The 27,404-nt window shown below is 40.2% G+C and overlaps 4 protein-coding genes across 4 annotated transcripts; 2 read left to right on the plus strand and 2 right to left on the minus strand.

Annotated features, from left to right (window-relative positions):
* Positions 1-29: 29 nt before the first annotated feature.
* On the minus strand, positions 30-6,695 carry yif1a (Yip1 interacting factor homolog A (S. cerevisiae)). The gene is made up of 9 exons (XM_018660273.2): positions 6,552-6,695; positions 6,101-6,152; positions 5,049-5,293; positions 4,074-4,178; positions 2,830-2,908; positions 2,685-2,742; positions 2,439-2,594; positions 2,199-2,292; positions 30-778 (listed from the first exon to the last, which is right to left on the minus strand). The coding sequence occupies exons 2-9, from the start codon at positions 6,129-6,131 to the stop codon at positions 620-622; spliced, it is 927 nt and encodes a 308-aa protein (XP_018515789.1). The 5' UTR covers positions 6,132-6,152; positions 6,552-6,695; the 3' UTR covers positions 30-619.
* Positions 6,696-10,068: 3,373 nt separating this feature from the next.
* fosl1a (FOS like 1, AP-1 transcription factor subunit a) lies at positions 10,069-13,753 on the plus strand. Its single transcript, XM_018660272.2, has 4 exons — positions 10,069-10,489; positions 10,885-11,142; positions 12,234-12,341; positions 12,450-13,753. The coding sequence occupies exons 1-4, from the start codon at positions 10,379-10,381 to the stop codon at positions 13,005-13,007; spliced, it is 1,035 nt and encodes a 344-aa protein (XP_018515788.1). The 5' UTR covers positions 10,069-10,378; the 3' UTR covers positions 13,008-13,753.
* A 1,274-nt stretch (positions 13,754-15,027) lies between these two features.
* ccdc85b (coiled-coil domain containing 85B) lies at positions 15,028-21,069 on the minus strand. The gene is made up of 2 exons (XM_018660275.2): positions 20,973-21,069; positions 15,028-17,574 (listed from the first exon to the last, which is right to left on the minus strand). Exon 2 carries the CDS (start codon positions 16,979-16,981, stop codon positions 16,379-16,381), a length of 603 nt encoding a protein of 200 aa, XP_018515791.1. The 5' UTR covers positions 16,982-17,574; positions 20,973-21,069; the 3' UTR covers positions 15,028-16,378.
* fibpa (fibroblast growth factor (acidic) intracellular binding protein a) lies at positions 20,543-25,851 on the plus strand. The gene is made up of 11 exons (XM_018660271.2): positions 20,543-20,915; positions 21,009-21,093; positions 22,380-22,578; positions 22,816-22,942; positions 23,365-23,465; positions 23,690-23,823; positions 24,301-24,409; positions 24,541-24,604; positions 24,697-24,783; positions 24,942-25,039; positions 25,599-25,851. Exons 2-11 carry the CDS (start codon positions 21,009-21,011, stop codon positions 25,666-25,668), a joined length of 1,074 nt encoding a protein of 357 aa, XP_018515787.1. The 5' UTR covers positions 20,543-20,915; the 3' UTR covers positions 25,669-25,851.
* The last annotated feature ends 1,553 nt before the right edge of the window (positions 25,852-27,404 follow it).

Raw genomic sequence — 27,404 nt, forward strand, 5'->3', positions numbered from 1 at the left:
ACAAAAAAAAGTCTCAGAAACAGTTAGAATTGAATACACAAAGCTAAACATATTTATTTTTTCTACAAAAAATCCAAACATTGTCATGCTTTGTCAAATGTAGATAAATAAAATCAAGGATTCACAAGAAAGGGGAGGTAATGCAGCAACATTACCATACCAGAAAAACGGTACTTGAATCATATGTGTAATGTGCGTTTCTGTCTGTGTGCTGTCTGGCTGTGGGGTGTAAATACTGGAAAGCATGTCCTGTGACATTATATAAAATGCTAAGTAAACTGAATCCAAGTTATGATCAAAGAAATCTCAATGAAAGCCCTTGTGTTCAAAGTTAGGTGGCCAAAAATAAGCATTTGTCAGTGTTATGTACACTCACTGTGGGAAACAACAGTCCTACAGTGAGACATTTTCTGTTTCACACTTGTTAAATCAATGAGACGACTGCATATTATGAAGATGTCCATCTGACGAGCTGAACACACGCTGCGGCTCAACACTGTCTACATATGTTTTGAGTTTACTGACAAAAGAGCGTATAAAGGTAGGTGTACAAACACTCAACAACCACATTTTTTTGGGTCCAGTACACTTGGACTTCAGGTTATTAAATGCCTCAAGGTCACCTGACCAAGTGTGAGGTTAACCAGTATATAATGATTGGCTGAAAGACTGCGGTGGCCACAGTGATATAAAGGCGGAGCTGAGGTTTGGCACTTGATCCTGTTCCCATGGAGTCTGACGAGAGAGAGGGAAGGATCTTCATTTTCAGAGATCGAACCTGCAGAGAGTAAAACATCTTCAACCTCACAATTCAGACAAATATAAATGATATGGAAGCAACAAAGTTTAAGGAAATGTTCAAGTTTGGTTTAAGGAAATACGCTTATTCGCTTTTTTGTCATGTCTGTGTGGTAAATGTGAAGCTACAGCTAGCAGCTGGTTAGTTTAGCTTAGCACTGAGACTGACAGCAGGGGGAAATAACAAGCTAGGTTCTGCTACAGGTAACAAAATCTGCCTACCACCACATCCAAAGTTTATGTTTACAATGTTACTCCACCTATTCAATCTGTACAGATTCAAAGAGTAAAAAACAACATGATGTGGTTTAACAGAGGTTTTTGTGGCGGACTATTTATTGGTCAGGACCAGTAACTTCCTAGAGAGTCTACACTCGTCACTTGGCATCGTCACCTTAAAGACGACTTCATACCAGCCATTTCCCCCAGTGTTAGTGCTAAGCTAGCTAGCTGCTGGCTACAGCTTTAGATTTACTCAACAGACATGAGGGGTACTGATCTATGTATATACATAAGCACATTTCCTGTATTATGAATTTTCAGCGGAGTAAATGTAGTAAATAAACATATGCATTAATGCAAGCAAACAGGTTTAACAGTTATGTCCTTTCTCTGGCCATTAGCTTTTATTTTTTCTTGCACAGTTCTATGTCAGTATTTCAGCAAATTATTGTATAATTTATGTAGTAAATGGTCACTGCTACAGTGATTCAGGGACTGATGTAGTTTAGTGTAATGCAATACATTACAATACTGAATCATACTAAAACCTGATGTATTTTAATGTTGCACTAGACATCACACACTATGTATCACACTTAGTGCCTATTATACTGCCTTATTATATTTTACATACACATATTGATTGAAGTTTTGTGTGTATGAGCTGTCCTCATGTCTTTGTGGGTTCCGCATGTTTGTTTCTTTAGCACTATTTTTTTAAACACTCTGGGAAAGAACAATTAAAATGGAAAAGAAAACAACATCTAAATATGTAAATATCTGACCTACTTATAGAATATAATTAATTATGATCAAATAAGCAATCAGCACCTTTTCTTAACTCAAATACATCACAGCAAATAAATGATGAGAGAACTCTTAATATAGTAATAGAAATATATATATAATATATATATTAGAAATATAATAATAGGCAAAACACAGGCATATAATAGAAATATGCCTGTGTTTTGCCAGAGAGGGTGCTGAATATTTCTACAGCTCATAAAGGTCCAGTTTCTAAGAGTGTAATAATCACATTTTCTGAGTCAGGTTGAGCAGAATTGAACCAGTGAAGCGATTGATTGATTTTGTGTTTAACAAGATATTTTCTCCAGCATTAATACTTCAGTTCATAAATGAAGTGGATGATGTTGGTGAGGACTCAAAATACTTACAATGAAGAACATAAGGGCACAAGAGGACCAAGCGAGAGCCACATAATATCCATCACTGCCAAACAGCAGGCCACACAACACTGTGAAGATCATCCTGGAGGAAAAACATAAACAAACATTAAAACACAGTTTACAGAATGATAATCAACTTTTATTTAGCATTTGATTTGTTTGTCATCTGCTTTGTCAATAATGAATCATTCATTCATTTTAAAATATTTGCATCTGAGGTCTATTTACCCAACATATTTGTATCCACTGTAGGCGATGAGATCAAAGGTCGAGAGGTCGCTGTGGACAGTCAGCAGGTACAAACTCAACAGCATCACCAAGACCTCGATGATGATCCACACGAGGGCAGTGCTGGCACACAGTCCAAGAACCTCTGGGCTGAACCTTCACACGAGGAAAACACACCCTCCTTGTGTAATACAACCATATTTATTGTGAGTCATAAAATAAATGACAGGAGGAAGGATTATTCACCTCTTCTGAATGCCGAGGGCCATGCCAGCGAGTAAAATGTAGGTGATGAAAGCCATTGCTAGAATACAAAGGGAATAGTTCACACATCATGCTGGCATCTGAAAATACGCAGCTAATGATAATTTTGTATTTATATAAAACTTACTTGGTATGTAAAGATCAGGAGCATTCACGTCCTGTCTTGGTGTCAGTGGAGTGTCCCGATGGTAACGAACTTCCCAATCCTACGAATCACACACAAATACAGTATGAATCACTCGACAGAGTCAGAGTCTGATGGAACCACTTTGCTTGCATTAAACAATAAAATGGTTTAGACAATCGCACAATCACAAATTTATGATCTGCTGTCACAGAGAATAAGATAAACTATATTTTAAAAAGTCATTAAAACAAACCTAAGTGATAAACTAGTGGTAACAACAGTAGCAGATGTTGTGGGCCTGTACAAGAAGTCAGATGTCTTCAGTACGCCATTCTTTGTTTACAGTTTGTTACCGATGTCATAGCAAGTAAGACAGTTTTACACTGCAACAGATCTAAACCACTGCAGGACGAGTCAAAAATACCCCTCAACAGCCACACCTGAGTCCTGCTTTATGTCTTTCTTTCGTATGTTACTGAACAGTTGATGCACTGATGTTGAGTTGTTAACAAAGGCCAGAGCTGATGTCATTTAAAAGGAGCATAATAGGCACAATATCTTTTCGCCCCAGATTACCAGGGGAAACTATGGAGTGAAACTAACCTTAATGAATATGATTTATATATAGTGAATAAACAAACCAGAGTTTGCTGATGCCATTGTGCTGACCTTTACTTCACTAAAATTCCATCTTGTTTATTCCTCTATCGTTGTTAATAATTGATGAAAACTGTGCAATGTGTGTGAACATTTTTCGGCTCCTGCAGGGGGGTCACGCCAGAAAAAGTATGAAAACCATTGCACTAAACCAACATTACAACCAGACCGTGATAGCAGTAAATACAGTGTAGTAGTAAATATGATTTAGGGTCAAACAGTCAAATCTATGTGACCCTGTTCTTGTAGGGAGACTTTGCACTCAGTGTAATTTGTACATTATCAGGGCACAAAATGTTTGGAGTGGTGACTTAACTGCCAATCTGAATAAGTTAAAGTGTGTGGGAATTAACTGAGCTCAGTGTGCTTTATATCCTTACTGGCAATCACAGCATTATGATGTTCAAAAACGAAGCCGGACTAGTGATTATGTGGCTGATTATCTTGTTTGCATGGTTTCAGTGTGATAAGTAGCTGAAGATATGATACCAGAGAAAACGATCATGCGGTTTTTAACTATTAAAAGTTTCGGTCATCCAGTACATTGATGTGGGACAAAGTCTGACAGAATGCATGGTTCTGATTACCTGATGTGTGTAAGGGAACATGAGGATCATAAGTTTCTTCAGCACATATCTGGTGTCCACGGCGAAGAAGTACTTCAGCTTGTTCACAGACATGAATCTGCTGATCTGATAGGCAGAGGAAGTGCAAACATTAACTTAACAAACGAGGAGCGACAGTCTGCCAAAGTTAATAAATACAGTTGAGTCATAGTCATTTTTAAAGAAGGCTGTGCCTGCCCTCAGGATTGTGCATCACTTTGGCTTGATACCCAGTCTATGTATCCTGAACCACCTGCGTATCAGCGCTGCCAAACCAGTAGAACAACATTATTTATCTGTCATCTGTGGGCGATGCATTTATTCACATGGCTCTTCCTTTATTCCTGGGTGATGAAATTACATTTACTTTTCATGAGAAAGCAGATCAGTAGAAGGTCATGACTGACTGAAAAACCTGTCCACTAAAAAAATAACACACCTTAGACATTAAAGTTGCAACTGTGAGAAGGCTCTGCATGTGACTAATATCAGACAAAAGATCATTAGAGAGTAGCTGAACAGCAGAAAGTATCAGGCTGCTCCTGGTGAGAGATGATGGCAATGAAAGATGGCACAAAAAAACACACCGTGTGTACGAAGGAAAACATTTTTCCAGAGCTGTAAAGCAAACTGCTGGATTTCAGATGACTCTAAACTCCTGCATGGACCTAATATCTTATCACATAAAAAGGGGTAAAAGCTAGGCTGGGTCTAGATCAGAGATACAGAGAAGTTTCAAAACCTTGAAAAATAGTTCAGAATGTGTTTGCTGTGCATTTAAACTTGAAATTCTGACTGTTGACTTGTGATCTGAATCACCCACGACACATTTTGTGCAAAATGGTGCCAATTACCCAATCTAGGCCCTGACCTAATTTCTAGATTAATGGGTTAACACTCCTATCCCCCATTCAAATACATACAGCACTGTATATGCATCTGAAGGAACCTTCTCACCTCTTTGTTTACCATATCCTTTCCTTGGTTGGCTAAGGAGGAGCCGTACATCATGGCAGCGTTGGCCATCGGATCGGTAAACAGGTTGTTCACTCCACCACCTCCTTGCATGTCATTAGGGGGTCCTGCCATATTGTACCCAGGAGTGTAGTATCCCTGACTGTTCATTGCTGGTGTTGCAGAGCTGGTGTCTTCAAACAGGACAGAGTCTGCTGTGGGGGGAGCTGCGCGAGCTCTCTGTTTAGCTGTGGAAAGGACAGACACAACAGAAGAAATTGAGGATGGTATTTCATGAATTACTAACTTAATCCACACTATCAAAAACACACTTTAACTGAGATCCATGATGACATCACTACCCCATACATTAGGGTTATGATGTTGATGCCTATCACTTAGATATTCACTATACCAAGTGCACATTATTAAATGTATAGTGATCCTCATCGATTACACCGTGCACTGTATAAATAAAATCAGCTGATAATCTTCCAAGACTAGTTGTCTGTAAAATTAAATTAATTGTGATTTCATATATCATCATAGTTACACTAGTTTATCTCCATCAAGTGTCAGGCCCACATCTATTGTTATTGTAATACAGTTATAATGTCTGACCCCCACAGAGCCCTGATCATGGAGTCAGTCTGGGATTACATGAGGAGACCGAAAACCTGAGTAGAACTGTAACAAGTTCTCCTAAGATGCTTACAACAACCTACCTGCCAAGAACCTTGAAAAACAGTGGACAAAAGGAGAATTGGTGCTGTTCCCAAGGCAAAGTGCCTACATATTTTGCACAGTGTGGGGATGACAACATAACCCTCATGATTTACTGAAACACTGGTACAGTAAAATGCATCAGTATTTTATAAACTGGCATCTTTTAGGACACATCACCAGCGAGGTGACAGCAGCAGTTCAGTTTGCTGAGCCTTGTGTGCGTCTTGAATTAGTTACAAAAAAGGAAGTGGCCACTATGAGAGGATATTTTGCAAAAATTTTCGCAAATGATAACTGATGATAACGTGGTGATTCATCTTGACACTTACTTGCTCGGTACCCATGATGTGGCAAGTCCATTGTAACGTCCGCTGACGTTAGCTTAAAGTAAAAACAATGACACGTTAGCAGCATATCAGCTTAATGAAGGCTCAGTTCATCTTGGTCAGTCAACTAAATGAAACTCTGTGGTGCTGTAAAACAGCTAACACTCACCTGATACCAGTAAGAATCTAGCTCATAATACTTTTATGCTAGTACTTGTTAGCTCCCCGGCTAACCTTCGTATCAACTTATTTAACGGAACCACCGTTGCTACCAGTTAATGCTAGCTACCTAGCCAGGCAAGCTAAGTTAATAACATCATATTTTAAGCTAATGGTTCGCGGATCGGGGCAGGCGATATGAATATTTTTATGAGTAACGTTGTAAATGTCAACACAGCTCATCTAATGAATAATGTTACGACAATGAAGAATATCAGAGGATAAGAGTTCTTACCTGCACAGCTAACGTTGGTAGCTAGCTACGTGGCTATCAGACTGTTCGGGCTGATCCCACCCATTCACTGCGGTTGGTTGACTTCACTGTGCCTGCGTGGCAGAAAACATGTAAGTACTGCACAGAGTACACAGTTATAGCAACACACACAGCAAAGAGTTAGTACTGGTACGTCGTTGTGTTACTTTTCTGTTTGGTGGGGACAGCCGGGAAAGTTGCATATCAACTTTAAGGAGCTACAAACTTTACAGAGCAGCTGTGTTGCAGGAAGTACTCAGATCATCTTCTTCAGGAAATAAATAAATTCATTATGATGCAGTAGTAGTGCAATGTACAGAACAGCATGCAACACATTGTGGTAAGCTCATAAAACGTGATGGATTACCACCTAACCAAGCCTTAAAGTAACCCTCAGTGGGTGATTTGATGTGGTGAAATGTATTTCAAGCACATTAACTCATGGACTGTACTTAGTAACCTGATAATTTTAAGACACTTGTACTTTGAAAAATGTCTTATTGTATCTAATCTTAACCGATAACAATAGCAGCAGAACTATAATGCAAGAAAAGGAAGAAGTCACCGAGTTCATTTACTCTAGCACTCTGCTGAAGTCCAATCTTGAGGTATTTTTACTTGATAACTTTATACTTATACTTCACATTTTAGGGATATATTACGTTGTATCTCCCATGTGGTTGAAGTCACTGTACACTTTTCAAGTCAAACTTACAAAAACAAAGGATGAAAATACCAAACAGTATCCTATATGTGCAGTGAAATGTAGCTCTAAGGAAGAAGCTGCACTGCTGCTACTTTCACTTTTACTACTGGAGAACATCTGGTTGCAAATACTTTAAAGACAGTTTTACTTTACTTTGTCTTTGAATTCAGCACTTCTACTTTTACTACTGTATTGATCCATTAATAAGTTTAAGGTTCTGTACTTTTACCACCTCTGCTGCAAGGGTAGTAAATTTTACTGCTAATACATCTATCTCTGCTAAGATGACATCCATCCATCCATACTGCTTATCCGTTAAGGCTGGAGCCTATCCCAGCTGTCATTGGGCGAGAGGCAGGGCACACCCTGTACAGATCAGACAGATCAGACATATTATATTATATTATATTATATTATATTATATTATATTATATTATATACAATGTTAATTTATTATGATCTTAACAGACATTCATCCAGTACATCAGTATTACTTAAATAAACCATGAGTGAGAGTGCAGTCTTGGTACACTGATGTTCAAAACTGCACTGTACAGTTACAGTGAGATAATCTACCCATTTAACAAGGCATGAACTACAACACCCACTTAAGAAAATAAATTCAAGTGTATGTGGAATGAGGATTCAGTTATGAGCACGTGTGTGTGTGGGATGAGTGTGTGGGTGTAGATGACTTTAGGGTGAGTAAATTGAATTGGAATCTAACCCCCCCCCCCCCCTTTCAGAAAAAGTTCTCTTTTGGAGGGAAAATGTAGAGTAAAACAGAAAACAACAACTTACTCACACCCTCATGTGACAATAGATAAACATAAAAACATTTTTATTTAGCAGAAGAGGTACATGTGTTGATCAGATTTTTCCCAGTCAAATAAGAGATAAAAGAAATAACAGGCAGATGAATATAGGTGTAATCTGAAATGGTGGCCAACATGTTGTGGCATGTCAGTATCAGAGACATAGCAAGTCTGTCATCTTGGCATTCCTGAAGCTTTAGTCAGCTGGCACTCACCTTTACCCCATATTACCTTCATGTGATACCATTAAGTGAAGAAAAAAAAAAAACATCCCACATGTCGTCATTACTACAGGGTGTGATATTGTTGAAATCTGAAATATGAGACTCAGCAGTTAAATGGGTCAATGAACAGCAGGTATAGGCTGTGTACAATGACATGCTCCTGGCAGCTTCAGTTTTTGTTTCTATTCTCACTCATAAGTTATCAGGAAACCACAACTACAATGTCATAATTTCTATATATATGAGTATCAGCATTTTTTTTTGTCATTAAAAGTCTTTTCAGTTAATTATTAGGGATTTTTTATTTTATTCTATTTTATTGAATGAAAATGCTTATTCCCTTGAGTAGTATTAGCAGTAAGATGAGACACTGGTGCAGCAGTCAGCAGCCAGGAGCCCTTTGCCGGGAACTCTGTCCTCAGGGACTGCAAGGTCAGCAGCTGTTGTGACAGACTAAGCTTACTGAATCTACAGCATGCATTTTTTGAATCTTTACTAGGTGCTATATTGTGCTTGCAAGTAAAAAACGGTTGTTGAAACGGATGGTGAAGTAAATGAGCAGCTTTGTGGAAATCAACTGACTCATCTCCACAGGCATGCGTGCACACTGATGTGGTTTTGTGAAGTGAGAGTGGCTGCCAAAAACCTCAACACAATTAAGCACATGCACCCAACTCTGCCTACACTTCATTATCTATTTCATGCATTGTCTAAGCAACCTTGAAATTGATTTATGTTGAAGATATACTAGTGTTAGAGTAGCATTTGTAGTTAAATGTAGGCTATATGATGAAAGAAATGGTGGAATTTCCTCTTGTTACGTAAAAGTATTTGTACTTTTTGGAGAACATTTTGAAGTCCATAATTTCACATTAACATAAGTTATCATTAGGATAGCATGCTTTTAACTGCAGTTAAAATGACATCTATTACTAAATACAGATGTTTACATTGTTTCAAGACATCAATATGATGATGAAAAGTAGAAAATTTCAAGTTTACTTAACTCAAAATCAACCAGATGTATTAATTCATATTAAGTTAATGATAAAAGTTGAGCTGATTACACAAAATTTCCGTTTGATGTTTTTTACAGTTTGAATTTAAAGTCAGTAATTTCACTCTGATTCCTGACTTTCCTAAGTGGTACAACCACAGTTAAAATGGCATTTATTACTCAATACAAATGATGTTGGAAATGGAAAAACTGTGTGTCTGTTTGCAGCCATAAAGAGAAAACTACTCAGCCTTTATTTTGTAATTCATAAGGTAAAATTTTTACCATTCATAAAAACTACTATCTTTTTAGCTGACTGAAATGCTAATGATTACATCTAATGCTTTCCTTATTTCTAAAGTAGAGCAAATACAAAAATAATAGTAAATGCAACTTAAAAATAAACATTTTTTGTTCATTTGCCTAAAGACTGACCTTTTTTTTAACACCTACAAATCTAAACTTCTGGTAAACAAATTATTCTAGAAGTGACAGTACTTCCACCGGAGTAGGAAACTGTAGTAGTATTTCCACCACTGCATCAATAAAACCACAAAACACGGAGCAGAAGAGTTACTAGTATCAGACCATGAGGTGAAGCTGTCTAAGGAATCCCGGGTGTTGCTCTCAGGAGGAAACTCTCGCCAAATATGGTCAATGACGTCATGACACATGGTTCTATTCGTGAGAGATTCCAGACGACACTATTTCCCGTAATCACAGAGGGGCGTGGTGAACCTGTAGTCCCGCTTTAAGAGTTTACAACCTCACAATCATTACCAGACGCTGCCTTCTAGGTGTATGACTAACGATGACAGGATATACTGAACGTTTTTTTCGGACGTTTTAGCGAGATTTGAAAACAAGGCTAGGCGATATTTTTCTCCATTTCCCCCCTTGAAGACGTATCCGTTTGGATTCGCCTTTGGACTCGACTTACCGCAATAAGGTGGGCTTGCCCTGAGTTTGAATTGACACACGAGACTCATCCCGAAAGTAATTTCGTGGGGCTTGAAGGCTATATAGCCCCGACGGCTTCCAATTTAGTCTTCATTTGAAAAGAAAGGATGTATCGAAACTTTGGGAGTCAAGGACGAGGCAACCCGGCGTATACAGGCAGCGGCTCTGGCTCTGGGTCGAACACTGGGTCCAGCACCTCATCTACACAACAGGAACAGGTAGGTGTACCTTCATTAAACCAGGCTACAGGTTATCACTGACAGTTAAGGGTCAAATCAGGATGATAGAATATGGTATAAATCGTAAAAAACTTTTCTAAAAGTTGTGAATTAATGCTGTAGTAAACATGTTATACTGTTTACACTCTTCATATATTTGTATTTTTGTGTAGTTATACAAATTATTATACTGTCTGTGTTTGTAATGAAAAGTTTAACTCAGTATGTATTAACATAATAATAATCCTCAGCCATCTTGCTCTGTAACAACTTTTAATTTATATCCTAGGCAAATTTGTTTTGTTATTGATTACATGTTTAATTGAAGTCTGCTGTTACAGTACTTTGATGTTGTTCACTAACTTTATCCCCATTAATTTAAATCTGTTTTATAGAAGTTTACCATGGCAGGCAGCAGCCAGTTTGTACCAAGCCTCAATGCCATCACCTCCAGCCAGGACCTCCAGTGGCTGGTCCAGCCCTCCCTCATGCATCCGCCGGGCCCTTCACGATCACCGGTGCCTCCTTACCCAACCCTCTCAGGGGCGCGGCCGCTCGGTCCACCACCTTCCCAGTCCCATTTTCTCAGACCGGGGGTCATAAGAGCAGCTGCAAACACTACAGGGTCGACAAGGCGCAGGACCGATGAACATGTAAGAAAGTTGTGTTTAGATAACAGTCTGAAGCTTTATGAGCATGTATAGTGTCAAGACACATTTCTATTTTTTGAATGAAAAGAGGCCTCTTGGGATTCATTTGTTCCCCAAAAGGGACTTAGATAGTAAGGTGTGGAGTGTGGCTCTGTCATTTCTGTGTAACTGATGTGTAATATCCTGTTACACTGTGTGACACAATTGTTTCATTTCCTTTAGACTTGCATATCAAATGAATCCATTCAGGAATAGGAAGATTATTTTGAATTTAATACATTATTTCAATTGTTCTCAGTATCTAATTTTTAAAAAAGGGAAAATTTAATCTCAGGAGACAAATGCACACTGTTTGTGTTCTTTTTCTGTGTTTACTTTGAGTTGATGTTGACTCAGTAAAATCATCACCTATGACACACTGTTTGCAATGATCTGCTTTTTGTTAGCAGAGCAATGTTACAAAACAGGATAGCGTGGATGTTAAAAATGACCCAATTCAGCGCAACCTTAATCTCAAGAGCCATCATCAGTTTTGACACCACTGGAGTATTGTTTTTTTTTTTTTTTTTTTTTTTTGTAAAATTGGTTTCATGAGGCGCACATTGGCACGTATTCCCCGTCACAGTTTTGTTCTTGGAGATGTACATTCATTGTACAGGAAGTGGACTGTCATGTGACTCACAGGGGCAAGTCATTTTCAGTGACTCACACCTGAGTCACAGCTGGGGTCTAAGTGTGACTCATCAGCTTGAAAGGGCGGGAAATATGGGATGAACGGTAATTATTCAGTAGGGTGCTGGATGAGGTCAGAGTTAGGGTGTTACAAAGGCACAAAAGCTCAGACATTTCAAAATCATTCAGCCGCCATGACTGTGATGACTCACAGCACACACATGGTGGTAGTATTTCTCCTGTGTCATGTTGCCTATGGCGGACACATGTCTCCCTGCATGTTTGACATTTTGACTTGTTTGCCCAAAGCAAGAAGGCTACAGGATCCAACTTGAAACATGACACTGGGCTTGGAGTTTCATTTCACCGTGTCACGTCAACCTATTTGAGCTAATATGTTTTTAATTTCTCTTTCTCATCAGTTATCCCAGGAGGAGATAGAAAGACGCAGAATAAGAAGGGAGAGGAACAAACTGGCAGCAGCCAAATGTCGCAATCGCCGACGGGAGCTGACGGACACGCTGCAAACTGTGAGTGAGCATTGTACAAAATGTCACAACATTAATACTCAGTATGTCAGTCATGCATGAGAGTGTTTACTCATGTGTTTGTCTCTTTCTGTTCTCCCTGCGGTATAGGAGACCGACCAGCTGGAAGATGAAAAGTCCCGTTTACAGAAAGAAATAGCTGAATTACAAAAGGAGAAAGAGAAGCTCGAGCTGGTCCTGGAAGCTCACCGTCCCATCTGTAAAATAGAGGACTCTGATTCGGATTCTGACCCAAATCCATCAATTTCCTCTTTGGGAGGCATCAAGATGGAGCCGGAGGACTCAAGCAGACCTGGACCGTCGACCAAACGTCTGACAAAGATGGAGAAACCCAAACCAAAGATAACTATCCCCACCAAACCCTCGATGTCGTCCATCTCCACTGTTACCACTGAATCTGAGTCGCTCCACACCCCTGTCCTCATATCTACTCCCTCACTAATGCCGTTCACAGCCAGCACAGTCTTCACCTATCCCTCTGCCTCTTTAGATGCCAGCGCCTCCACCTCGTCCCACGCTGCATCGCACCAAGGAAACGTCCAACAGTCTCAAGCCCCGCAGCCCTGTGGCATAGCTCATCGCCGCAGCAGCAGCAGCGGCGACCAGTCAGATCACTCCCTGCACTCCCCGACCATCCTCACACTGTGACCGACAGCCCCCATGATCCTGGCAAAACACTAAATGTTGGTTTCGACGCAGTCATTGTGTGCATGTGACTAAACGGATCTCTGGGAAACCTGACGGAAATGAAAACGACCATTTCAAAATGAACTATGTGCATCTGCTTCATTTCATCTCTTTAGAAAGTTGATTTTGTACTTAGATGACATGCAAATTAGTGGCATTATCAGGATATGAATGTTACACTCTTTTTTTAGATTTGATATAAATATGCAGACTTTATATTTCTAATTATAAAAGCTATGATGTGGAATGAGTATGTGTGAGTTTACATGCATGCATAAAGTTTCTATTTTAGAAATTACTGTGATAACACCATCTAATGATAAATAATAGTAACAATTCGTATATATAATAATTATTCATTCATATAATGTTGCGTTTAATGACTTCTTACATTGTTTCATCATGTTATGTAATACTTTATAACATCCTCACCAAGGGAAATAGAGTAGTTAAAAATAAATGGTCCTTATTTTTGTATGAATCTTTTCAGAATTCTAATATAGATAGTCTATGCAAATTATTGACCACTAAGGCTGGGCCATAGGAGTTAATACAGATTACATAAGCAGGTATTTATTTTTGAGAGTGTAATATATTTTTTGGTAATGTTTTTATCTTCTCTGGCAATTGAACTGTTTTGGTGGGCAGTGCCTTACTTCTACCTTTTGTCAAAGCTGTACTACCAGATAATAAAGAACAAACGTTCATCACTGTGTGGAAATTGTGATAATGTAACATCCATCCATCCATCTATCCATTATCTAGGTGGGGTACACGCAGGACAGATCGCCAGTCTATCACAGGGCCAACATAGAGACAAACAACCATTCACAATTTAGAGTCACCAATTGACCTGCATGTCTTTGGACTGTGGGAGGAAGCTGGAGTACCCAGAACATCCTAACTCCATACAGAAAACATGTTCAAACCCAGAACCTTCTTGCTGTGCGGCAACAGTGCTTGTAATCTAATAGCATTGATTAAAAAAAAAAACAAAAACAGGATGGCTGGAGTGAAATGCAACTTAAAAACAATAGATTCAGTTGAGCATGGATCATGTAAAATGTGCAAAAAACACTGAGACACCAGGTTAACCCAAACTAGAATATAAATACTGATTAGTTATTTCATGCATTTAATCAAGCAAAAATGTGAAATATTCTCTGGATGCAGCCTCTTCAATGTGAGGATTTGCTGCTTGTCTGTGTATTACATCAACATAAAGTGAATGTCTGAGTTTTAGAGCGTTGTTCAGAGCTAAAATGAGCAATTTGAGGACATAACCTTTGACGCTGGGAAATTATGGTGAGCTTATTTAATCATTTTATGACATTTTGCAGATGAATTGAGAAAATAATCAGCAGAATAATCGATATTGACGCTGAAGCCGTTTTACAGGCTCTCAATAAAAGGGTTTGATGGCTGTGACATACTGACAAACTGTTGTGACCGCTCTGTGCCCCTCAGCTGTGAACACTGTGTGCTGTGTTACTCCATTTCCCAAAAATGAAGCGAATCTCTTGCTAATACATACATGGCTCAGAGGGCATTGGATCACTCTATTAAAATGGGGTTAGCGAGAGAGAGAGATAGAGATAGAAAGAGAGTCAGATTGAGAGGGAGAGGGAAAAAATCAGTGTGTATGCTGCTGCTGTCAAAGGACGTCTGTGCATCGCTAAGTGGGTAAAAGCATTACTGCCCTCTTCAGCTCTCCAGACTGTGCAAATAGGGATCCAAAAATAAAACTGATGAATGTCCATAAAGTCAGTCTGTGTGACATGACGGGAGCATCAATCAGGCGCAGCCTGTTCAGACACGAAGGTCAAAACAACAAATGCAGAAATCAATCCTTCATTCTGTGTCATGTAAATGTAAACGTTTGTTTCTGCAAAGTCTCTCTCTCTCTCTCTCTCTCTCTCTCTCTCTCACACACACACACACACACACACACACACAGAAAGAAAGAAAGGTCACGACAGCACAAAGTGTCATACCCACTGTATTTAAAGCTCTTCAATGCACTACGAGCATAGCCCACCAATAAACAGCTAAACGACAAAATAAATCTTTTCTAATCCATGTGCATTATCTATGATTTAAACTGAAATCGGTTAGTAATGCTAGTTAATACAGATAAACCAAGATAAAGAAGGGTCAGAGTTAAGAAAGTTAAGATCCCTATTGTTACAGGGTAAATACAAAGCGTGAGTTACAGAAGAGAAAGCTGACCATTGCCCAACTTAAACAAACTCTGTGATATGCTAATTGAACATCAACAACAACAATGTAATTTCAAAAGAAAAAAAAACAAAACAAAACAAAACAAAAAAGTCCTACAAGTGAATTTAAACAGCTCAGTTTGAATAGAATAGAATAGAGTAGAATAGAATAGAATAGAAATGATTAAAACTTGTAGACCTTCCAGTTTGATATAAAGAGTTTCCAGTTGGATTTTTAAAAAGTGACAGAACTTATTCAGCTCAGCTCTGAGTGAGGTCCAGGGACTTTTTTTTTTTTTTTTTTTTTTTTTACCACGTCTGATCCAAAACCTTAACAAGTGTGCTGGCTCTGCCCAGTCTCTAAGCACATGTTACATTATGCACAGCAGCCCCACCCGCAGTAAAAACCTGAAGGGCCTTCACACCAGACTGCTTCACAGGCCTGTACACATTTTGTGACAATCATCATGCACGTATGGCACTCCAATCCTGTCCTGAGGAAGAGAGTGCATAAAATATTACACATTATTGGGCATCTAGCAAAAGCAAATATCAAATAGTTTCATCTTTTTTTTTATCACAACTCTATATTTCAGTGCTATTGGAATTCAGTGGACTAAATATGGCTCAAAACTGGATTGAAATGAATCTTTAGATCTGTGATTTAAAGACTCATGGTAACGCTGTCCAGTGCAATAGAAAAAAGGCTTCTACCAGTGTAGGCTAGTCCAGTGCATGAGATAAATTTATATATGTGACCCACTTTTTTTGGTCCCATTTTTTTCCCAACAACAGACCACTGAAAAAAGAGGATTTTCCAAAAACAGACGAGTCTTTAGAAAAAACACTGTAAAATTTAGATACATTATCATCTGGCAAACATCTATTAAATGTCTTTGTGAAGTCCTGAAAGAGTCTCTAGTGAAGAATCTTTGTCAAGTCAAAACCTAGTGGCACACAGATCTTTGCAGCATCCAGAAGGCCCTAATGCTTTTGCACCAATTTGATTTGTACTGTCTGACAAAGCTCGCGTGTCTCCATTCTGTCAATCCCACCCCCAACCCCCAACCCCCTCTCTAGATGAAACCCTGGATGGTGACATAAAACTTGTCATCAGTCGTCAGGTGAGCACACCAGGTGAAGCTGGTCCGGGCTCCCCACGCTGCCTGTGCTCGAGCTCCCGTCCCCCAGGTCCCGGGCCACCATGCAGGGCAGGTTGAGCTCGGTGGACCCGCCAGGGCTGGAGTCGCTCCTGCTGACGCACTCTTCCTCCAGGACCAGACACAGCTCCTTCAGGTCCAAATTCTCTTTCACCAGCCCGTCCTGCATGCGCTCCAGGTCCGCGAGCTTTTTCAAGTACCCGCCCAGGTCCTCCCGCATCACTTTGGCCGCGTGGTGCCCGAACAGCTGCCATTCCCTGGCCAGCTTCTTCACTTTGAGCCGGTCGTCGTCCAGGAAGCAGCACAGGTCCCGCAGCTCCACGTTCTCCTCCTGCAAGCGCTGATTGATGACTTTCAGTTCCCTGATTTCGAGGAGGTGTCCCTGCAGCTGTTTATTTACCTCTTTTATCAGGCGTCCTCTCTGGATCAGGGCTGAGATTTTCTCTGACTCCTCTTTACGCAGCCGGCTCACCAGCTCCTCTTTGGAGCACGCCAGCAAATCCTCGTCAGACATCTTTGACAGTTCTCTATTTATTATCTCACCTTCGCTGCCCATTTTCTATTAAAAACCTACAACTAGAGGGTACCTGAGAATCTATTAAAAGCGCTGAGATGTAGACACTTCACTGCTCAGCACAGAGTCATCACATCCTCGTCTTCATCTCCATCCAGTGCCAGATGTCATGTATGCAATCACTACAGCACCGGAGGCCAAATCAAAGCACAAACATGTGAAATCTTAGAATAGATGGCTTTCTTGAAGGCGCTGCCACTTCAGTCCTGTTCTATTCTGAACCCAGTGCCCGTTCTCCGTGGATAATGCCTTAATGAGGTCGTGTGTGGAAAATGCACCGCAAACCCTCAGTAATGTCAATCTGTCATCCTCTCAGCAGCAGGCTGTGTTCTCCAAAGGCCTCCGGGAACGCAACTGTCCTTAATTTACCTCCTCTCGCAGTATTTTGAAGGCAACAGTCGCCCCGTGGGCTTCTCTGTGCTGTAGTATGTGCAAAGGCCCGGTCGATCCACGGAGGCTTAATCCAGCAGCCTCGGATGCACACCCTGCAGATGTTGTGATTTTTACGTCGCTGGCATCGTCTCATCAGGCTGTGCTCCGCTCGCCTCGGCTGAATGAACTCAGTTTCCCGGTGGCTGAAGAAAGAATATGTACAGTGCAGCAGACCTTTAAAAAAACGTCTCACAAATTATTCATTATTGAGATAAAAAGCAAACAAAACACAATCCAATCTCGCCCTGTATCCGCTCAAAATAAATGCACCATCTCTGCTCATCCTCTGGAGCAGGACTGTTACCACAACAATGTCCGCCTCCGCCACTTTCACGGCTGTGGCTCCGCTAGGCAGCGAGCTGCGCGTCAAGCTGAAAGCATTACCGGAAAACTATCTCTGCAGCCTTCAAAATAAAAGAGCCATTACTGAAGTTTTTATGAAATAAGCGAGGGCGTATTGCAAAACGTATTTTTTCGAATGTATTTAACTACAGTATAGATTTCTTACTTATCTCGACTTTTGCTTTCATAGATGGTATGTTACTCTTGTTTCAATGTAATCGTGCTCCTCAACAACGTTGAGTTTTATTTTGTTTGATTCTTCCGGAAGCTGTATTACGACTGCCGCTTTGACACGTCGGTTAGATAGCAATCAGAAATATTTGTGGTTTCCTCTGAGGTTTGCAGTGGCTTTTCGACATACCGTACTTATGGCATGGTCGTAAATGGCTAACAGAATCGACCAGCTCTGTGATCCCGCTGACCTGACCCTGGCCATTTCAGTTACATTATTAAAAACAGCAAGATGTAAGGATGAAGATCTGCTCCATGCGCTCTCTCAGTGAGGAACTTGTGCGCCCCCGTTTGGATCCAAAAACGTATTTTCTTTCCTCCCCTATCATACTGTGAAACCAAAACAACACGGATAAGCACAATTTAGAGAGGAAATGAGTAGGAAAGGCCTTTGTGAAGCCACTTCCTCTGGGATTTTCTGTTCATTGGGCTGATCCCATCCACTGAAACTAAAGACATGTAACCACATCTTTGTCCCCAAATATTTGCAAAACATGAGAGATACATAAACGCCCTTACATGTCTGTGGAGTTCACTGTAGAGAAAGATGTGGGCCACAGTACAGTGCAGTTGTATTATGAGTGACTTCTGGTTGTACTCATTTCTTTTCAAAGAACACTGGCGGAAAGTGTGACTGCAGGGTTTTTTTTTCCATGGGTTTATGCTGAGGCATTCAGCCACATCCTTCCGCCCTCTGTCCCACCTCCATTGTTTCACTGAGGCCATAACAATGTAGGGTGTTAACCGTGCAAGAGGGAGCCGGGGATGGAATCGGGGTGTCATATGAGGTTAGACATGAGTTCTGATGTGCAGCGAGGGTTCCGACAAAAAGACATGTTGACTGAGTCGCCCCCCCCCCCTCAACATGTAGTGATTTTGAAGGACACATGCAGAAACACAGAAAGGGAGGGCGAGGAGAGGGATTTACAGGGATTTATTTAGATTAATCGCCGGAGGAAAAGAGAGCAGATTGTGTACACGCAGGCAGCAAGCAAAGCGCATGGGCCACTGTAGGGGCCCGGAGCTCTCACAGAAAGCCTATCTCTGACCTGACACGTTTTACAGTGACTAAAAGCACAAATGAAAGGGCAGAGATCAATAATAGGCTACTTCCTGACTGCCAAATGCGATGTTGTAATTCGAGTCCTCTCATAATTGTCCACTATCGTCTGACTTTTGTGTGGCCAGTGATGACTGTCTTTAAATGAATGGGACGTGGTTTGAGTTGAGTGATAGAACCTGGGTCTACTGTAAAGCGACAGGTCCTAATTATAGAGTATGTTAGGTTTATTAAACTATCTGTAAATCACCACCAAGGCTTTGGTTTCCACTCAAACACAGAATAAATACATGAAAAAATACAACCCAAACAAACACACGAACACGAGAACAATATGAAACAGTATATAACATCGTGCTCTCAGCAATATAATAAACTGTTTTCTCAATGCACTAACTCAAATTAATGTCAGATACTGTTCAGTGAGACATAAAAAGAACCGTCCTTTATCTTAGATTGATGGAGTTCCGTTTATACAATCGGGAACTAAAACCTGAGGGATGAAATATATAAAAGAATATTATTAGTAGATTTAATTTAAGACCGCTACTCGTCCTGGAATTGTGCCAGACTGTACCCAAAAATTGATGGAGGTGACGTCAGCTTTATTGGCTCAACTGTAACTATAGCAACAAAGAACAAGCCTCAGTCTCACACAGAATCACTGACACTGCTGCTTTGTTAGAGCATTAGGATGGAACGTTCCGTGTTACAATGTATCGAAGAACAGAGATTAGAACGTTAAAGCCAGCTGCAGATAAATGAGAACACAGAGGGACAGAACTGACACAACACAAATGACATTTCCGGTGTGGTTGTTCAGAGTAAGAGTATAATCTCTCGAATAGGAAACTCGACACAAACAAGTAAATAAATAAAATATCCCCCCCCCCCCAAAAAAAAAAAAAAAGATCATAACAGGAACATTTATGGTACACATATTATGAAAACTTAATGAACTAAGTAAATGGATAAAAATAAATAAAATTCATATGGCACAAATGTATGTCTTAACAGATTTTTTGTTGTGTGATCAGGAGCAGTGCTGGAAGTCTCACTACTCAGATATTTTAAGTAATAAGTAAAATTCCTGCATCCTAAGTTTTACTTAATACAAAATACAAAAGTATTACCATTAAACTGTAGAAGAATGACATTTGAATATATATATATATATATATATATATATATAAAACAATTATTATTGCATTAAAGTGAGTCAGTGATGTCATCACTTTAATATTGCAGCTGATAAAGGTGGGAATCATTTTAATTACTTAATATTTTGCAGGGTAGCCTGTGAATTTCCCTACAGAGACTAAATAAATTCTCATCTTTACTCATAATGATACATCCTGGTGAGGAAGAAGTATAAAAAAGAAAATATAAATGCACGAGTAAAATAGTACCTCAATGCTGTGCCCAAGCACAGCATCGGAGTTATTTTCCACCACTACGTGGAGACGTAAAGTCTTTCCTGTGACGCAATAAAACCGGAAGTTCATGTTAGATGACTGCTGTTGTTGACAGTGCGGACGCACTACAACACATTGATACCACCTTTTAGTAGATGTTCGTAGTTTAAATTCAAACGTGAACACGTGCAACAACCTCCTCATTATACCGCCATGTTAATTTGGTCTTAATTCGCCGTTCTGTTGTTTGGTTGTCAGTTTCGTCTCCGCTGATAACTTTGCGACGCAGCTAGCACAGGAGGCTAAGCACCTAGTTAGCTAATTAGTAAGCCATGGACAGTCAATTTAATCTCGGCTAATACCATTTAACGATATACTTTGCAGGTTTTATTTCATCTTTGTGCTCAAAACTGGTTGAAACAACGCACCAAACAAGGTAAAATGTCACCCTAAAATGTCTGTGTTTGGCAGGTGGTTGTTCGTGGTTACTCACCTCCTGACTTTTTGCTTGTGCTTCTTCTCCACGCAGATGGCAGTGGAGCTGGACGTGTTCGTGGGTAACACCACCATCATGGATGAGGAGGTTTATCAGCTCTGGTTGGATGGATACACAGGTACGGGTCACACCCTAGATTTATGGTGTCTCTGGGTCACAGCTCCGGGAGACTGTGGATATAAATGAAGTCGCTTATACAGAGCTCTAATGCATTTGAGTTTTTTTTATTTGTTTGTTTGTTTTTTAAATACAAAATTGGGAACAGTCAGGGTTACAGTCCTCATTAATTGCACGGTAAATTTAAAGGGGTCTCAAGATGATCAACAAGATAGAATATAAAGAATATTGTTGCTACACAAAATATCTGCTTTTCTTTCAGTTTCCTACTCTCTTCTTTTCTATTGTTAAATACTGAATAGTTTCAAACAATATGGGATGGCGGCAACATATGAATTTATGAATTGTAATAAGCCAAATATTAGGAACCAGTGATATGAAGCATAAATTGTGAAACTAATCAGTTAACATACAATGAAACCTTCACACAGGAGACCAATTAAGGGAAAAACCTGAATAAACGAGTGAAGAAACATAACAAATATTGATGCCTCCACACAGATGCGCTACATGGTTCAGTTAAACAGTTAACATCCAATCACGCTCTTTGGCATTTATAAAAATGCTGAGCAGGCCCAGTTGATTCTGATATTGTATCAAGAAAATGGAAAGAAGAAAAGATCTAAATCACACTGAAAGAGAGTTCATTGTTAGCAGGAGCTTCACAAAGACTACTCAGTTGGCTTGTGTTTCAATAGGACCTGTGACTAAAGTGACATTTGCATGTAGATCTATGGGAAAGACATCAGTAAATAGTCAAAAATTGTGGTTAACACCAAATATTTGACGTGATGCTCGTGCATCAGTGTGATAGGTAAAGCAAAATGGAAGAGCAACTCAACAAGGTGACTGAGGATGTCAGTACAGCACAAGATCAGACTGTGTCAGCAAGAACAGAGAGGGATATTATAGAAAGGCTGCAGTACATAAACCCCTCATTACAAAGATTAATGCATATTTCAGAGTTCAGTGGTGCGGAAATCATCAGCACTGGTCCACAGAGATGTGGAAAAAAGTGATATGGTCAGATATACTTTCACTATATTCTCATTGTGTGCATGTGTGGTGAGAGAACTGCACAGACCTGAATGCTTGACTCCTGCAGTGAGAGGATCAGGTGGCTCCATTAAGCTGTGGCGGGCATTGAGCTGGTATGGTTTGGGTCCACTTGTCCCTTTAGAAGGAAGGGCCACTGCAAATCAAGACAAAGCTGTCTTTTGTCAGAAAGTCGTTTGGTTATTATGTATAACCTTTGAGCTATGATTGTCTGTTTTTTTTTCCCAACAGTGAATGATGCAGTGAAGGTACGAATGGAGGGAGGAGTGCTGGAGGAGTTTGAGGCGAGTGCAGATGTCCTGCTGAGTGACACCATGGACCAGTATAGGACTTTCCAGATGTGTGAGCGACTGCTGCACAGTCCAGCCAAACTAGCCAACCAACTCCTGTTTCAGATCCCACCTCATCGACAAGCCATCCTCATAGAAAGGTGCAGTAATGATGCTCTCATTTATTGGTGCCAAATTATCTGATGTGTTTATAATGTCTAGCTGTCAACATTTAATCAAGGACTTTTCTATCTTTGGAATATGCATCTTCATTGTTACAGGTTATTTTCCTCTCAAGTGAGATGTTGCATTGTACTTGTTCTGAAACCCACAGATTTATGGTTGTTTTTCCATATACTGTATACAATACTGTTTTGTGTTTGTATTTCTTTGTTTAGATACTACGCTTTTGATGATGCATTTGTCCGAGAGGTCCTGGGAAAGAAACTCTCCAAAGGAACCAAGAAAGACTTGGATGATATCAGTGCCAAGACAAGCGTGACACTGAAAAGCTGCAGACGACAGGTAAATACATCTTGAGCTCCACACTAACTGTTCGTCTGTGTTATCAGTTCTAAAATTCACAGTGCTCAGTATTTACCAGAGGAGTCTACAGCAAGTGTTGAAACATTTCTGTTCTGAAACACTGATTTTGTTGTGGTTCTGGTTTGCCTTTAAATTTCATAATGGCTTCATACAGTACCTCATGCTTTCATTAAAAACTCACCTCACTGCAGTTGCTCTATATCTGTTTTCTATGAATAGCAGCTTTCAACATTTCAACAAGCTGATTTTCTAAAGGTTTTCTCACTTTTCTAGCACTGGGTTCAGTTTATCGGTTGTGATGGGGTAGGTGAATGTCTGCAGATCAAACACTGGTGTAGGTTTCACACAAGTCACGCTGTTGTAATTTTAGTAAATCTCCTGCGTCATGTGTTTAATTTCAGTTTGACAACTTCAAACGTGTTTTCAAAGTTGTGGAAGAGCTGAAGGGACCCCTGGTGGAGAATATACGTCAGCATTTTCTTCTCTCTGACAAGCTTGCAAGGTAAACAGTGAGAAAAACAGAGCACGAGCCTTCTGTCCTCAGGCTTCAGATCTGTTTTGTTGTTGTTTTTATGGTGAATAAGTACATGGTTTTGTATTGGTTACTAGTTCTGAGAAAATGCCACATGAAAAGGCTGTTGTTCAGGATATCCAAACCAACAAAAACAAAGTTCTCTCTGATCGTTTTGTTCTGTTTTCCTGTAATGCCTCCTCTGCTTGTTTCAGGGATTACGCCGCCATTGTTTTCTTTGCCAACAATCGCTTTGAGACTGGGAAAAGAAAGCTACAATATCTCACTTTCCAGGACTTTGCTTTCTGTGCTGGGCAGCTTATCAACAGCTGGACCATTGGGGCTGTCGGTGAGCGATTTCTGTTGTTTCTTTTGGCCTCTCTGCTGATGTACGGTGTGAGGACCACGTGTACTATTTTTTTTTTTACCAGTTACGTAACATTAATCAAATTGAATGGTCTTAATTTGTCTTAGTCTGAGGGTTGCAGAGCAAGAATACATTAGCAGTAAATCCAAGCAGAACAAAATATAAAATAAACATTTGAAACTGTGCAGCAGAATTTAAAAAAAGGTTTAAAAAAGACGCCTCACTTGAGAATATGAGGTAAGCTGTCTGTGTTAGTTATGCATTTTGAATAAGGAACATTTAGGTCAGTGAGTCTGACTGACCACCAGAGGTCCTTCAGGATTTGCCGGTACTCATTTTAAATGTGTAAGTTACCAGTTAGTCTGAGTAATGACATAACAATTGAATAATTGTAAGATAAAGAGTAAGCACTGATAATAGTAACAAGAAAAAACATCCTGACTGGAGTTTTCTTTGTAGATAACATGGTGGAAGACATGGACGTCGATCTTGATAAAGAGTTTTTACAGGAACTGAAGGAACTGAAGATTTTAATAACCGACAAAGATCTGCTGGATCAACACAAAAGGTAACAGAAACACACAAAGATCTAGACATTCATGCTGATTGCTGAAAAATGTACTGGTTTTTCTAACATAATTTTATCCACACTCTCTTTTTGATGTTTAATTTTGCTGTTTCTGTTTTCTCTCTGCTCAGTCTGGTCTGTACAGCTCTCAGAGGAAAGACTAAAGCTTTTAATGAGATGGAGGCTAATTTCAAGGTGAGAAACATTACACCCTCATCATATCCTAAATATAATCTGTCAAAACAAGATAATAATTTTTAAGCGTAATTCTTTTTGTCCTTTTGTAGAACCTTTCCAGAGGTCTTGTCAACATCGCCGCAAAGTTAACTAACACAAAAGACGTCAGAGATTTCTTCATTGATCTCGTGGAGAAGGTTTGTGCTTTTTCAGAATGCAGTTTCTTTTATTCACAAGGGTTGTAAGCAAAAGACAGACCATCCAGCCCAAATTTTCTGAGGCTCGTGCCAACTTTAAAGCCTTTGCCTTTGAGACGGTGTGATGTAACATCCCTTCCCCTCCCTTTCTCCTCCAGTTTATTGAGCCGTGCCGTTCAGACCGGTGGACAGCTTCGGACATGAGACTCTACCTCACTCACTACACCAACTCTGCACACATACTTGACACATTCAAGTGAGTTAATGTGCTTTTATTCTGTGAAACTTACCAGGCGGAGCGTGGCACCGAACCTGCCAGGGATATCAGTTCCCAAAGGGGCGACCAAAGCTAAAAATACAGTCATGATTTTGAAGCAAGCTTTGGAAAAACTAACTAATAGCCGAATAAGGATACACACTTTGGCGCTATATTATTAAACATTGCTCAAGCATGAAGTTGTTAAGTTAAAATCCTCTCTAATATTGACGTCCCTGGTCTACCAGTGGGTGTCACCCTATCTTGGGCCTGATTTCTTAAACTGTAGTTACCTTGTTTCTCATGCAAACACTCAGGAATGTAGTTAAGGGTTTACACAGCCCTGCACCACTACATGCTTAACAAAGAGATATTCATAAAAAGAAACGTAGACCCCCCCCCCTCCATCGCCCATTACACTGGGTGGACAAAGATTGCCTCATTTACTCTCTTCACTCAGATTTCACAATTACAGTTTGGCATGAGACTTACAGTACCTCTTTGCTCCATTTACTCACAGTTCACCCTCTTTGTGTCTCTGTTTTCCTTTTTACCTCAGACACCAGGTTGTGTGGGACAGATACATGGGCGTCATCAAAAGCTGTATCTTCAAAATGTATCACGACTGAATCATTTTCGTTGCGGCTCACCCCACTCTTCCTCGGGTTTGCACCCCCCCGTTATCTCAGCCCTTTCGTTTGTGCTTGCGCCGATGAATTCTTCTCCCCAAGCTCCATTATCCCGACGCCCCCGCTCCCCCACAGTGTCTGTAAATTTGGCTTGTAAATAAAATGTACGTATTTACATGAAAATGCCGTTCTGTTTTATGTTATCGTTTAAAATGTCATTCTGTTTTATGTTATTGTTTTATCTGCTACGTTATATGGAAGGGAGAGTTATCATTAACCCATTCCAGAGACAAGATTTACTGATCTTGTGAGCGTTGGACGGAGATTAGAGACGGAGAGAGAAAAAGAGAGAGAGAGAGAGGGAGGGAGAGATAAATCAAACAGCAGAAGTGAAGATGGCAGATTTGTCAGCAGTCTGCACCCAGTATGCAGTGGAAACTGTTAATAGTGTTTTAGCTTTTAAGTTTGACCAGCAGATTACATGTGTCGTGAACTGAGAGCTCTGCCAGTGTGTGAGATGTCTGTGTGTGGCCGTGGGAATAAGGGACCAACCATCGGGGGGTTGGGGGGGGGGCACAGTTGGTCCAGCTGGGGGGGGTGTCCCTGTGATTTTTTTAACAACATCCCCTGTAATGACAGCTGCCATCTGTGCCACCACCCAGAAACACAGGACAGATAAACAATCAGAGACTAAGTAAAGGTTTTACTTTGAAAAGCAGGATAAAAATACAGTAATTGCTCCCATAGTTAGCACAATTGCTTTCTAAGAATATAACGACTTGTATATCTACTAAAAATGTTCTATTGTGAACTTTAATGCAAGCAATCGTTTTATAATGAGTGTTAAATTTCTTAAGTGTTTTAGAAAGAAGCCTGCAGTTAAACTAATGTGGATGCTGCTCATTTAACTTTGAGGAGGCTTTTATTTTGTGGGGACCACGAGGGTAACCTTAAAGTTTGGCTTTAAGTTGAGTCAGACAAACTGATAAGACTAATGTGGGTTAAGCAACATCTTAACCGGTTTGCATCATAACAGACTGCAAATTTTGCAAGAAAAAATTACCGCCGGAAATGATTCCAAGTGCAGTAATGGATTAGTCACGTACAAACAGAGAGCAGCAAAGTCAGAACCTTGGTTAAGAATAATAATAGCAGTTTATTTTCAGTATTTTCTCCCAAAAGCACCACCAGTTTATTCTGCAAAGAAAGCTGACAAATTTTCCAAGTGGGTCTCCACACACACACACACACACTCTCTCTCTCTCTCTCTCTCTCTCTCTCTCTTCTCCACTCTCTAATTTTTGTCCACATTCCATTAACTTCTCTCTCCCCAGCTATAAATATCCTGCATGTCAGATTGGACGAGAGCGAGGGCTTTAGTCGCTTTATGGAAAGAAAAAAAAAGAGGAAAAGATGGGGGAGGTAAGTATAGATAGATGGGGGGTAAATGGGAAAAGGGAGGGTGGAAAGGGCGGGAGAACTTGGGGCTTTTGCGAGGGTTAGGTTTAAATGAAACCAGGTGTGTTGTGGGACCAGTAAGAGGGGCATTGGGTAAGAAGATGGGGGGGCATGAGTGTGTGAATCTGTGAGTTGTTGTTCCGCCTGCGATTTGGACAGATTTGGAATTTTGGAATTTGGGCCGCAGACCAGGAATTTGCATCCTGGGGGGTCAGGGAGAGGGGGTTTGGAGTGTGGAGGATGGCAGTGCAGGGGGCCAGAGGGGGGGTAAGAATGGG

This window comes from Lates calcarifer, linkage group LG8 (genome assembly GCF_001640805.2).
Source record: "Lates calcarifer isolate ASB-BC8 linkage group LG8, TLL_Latcal_v3, whole genome shotgun sequence".
In the NCBI taxonomy this organism is placed as follows: Eukaryota; Metazoa; Chordata; class Actinopteri; family Centropomidae; genus Lates; species Lates calcarifer.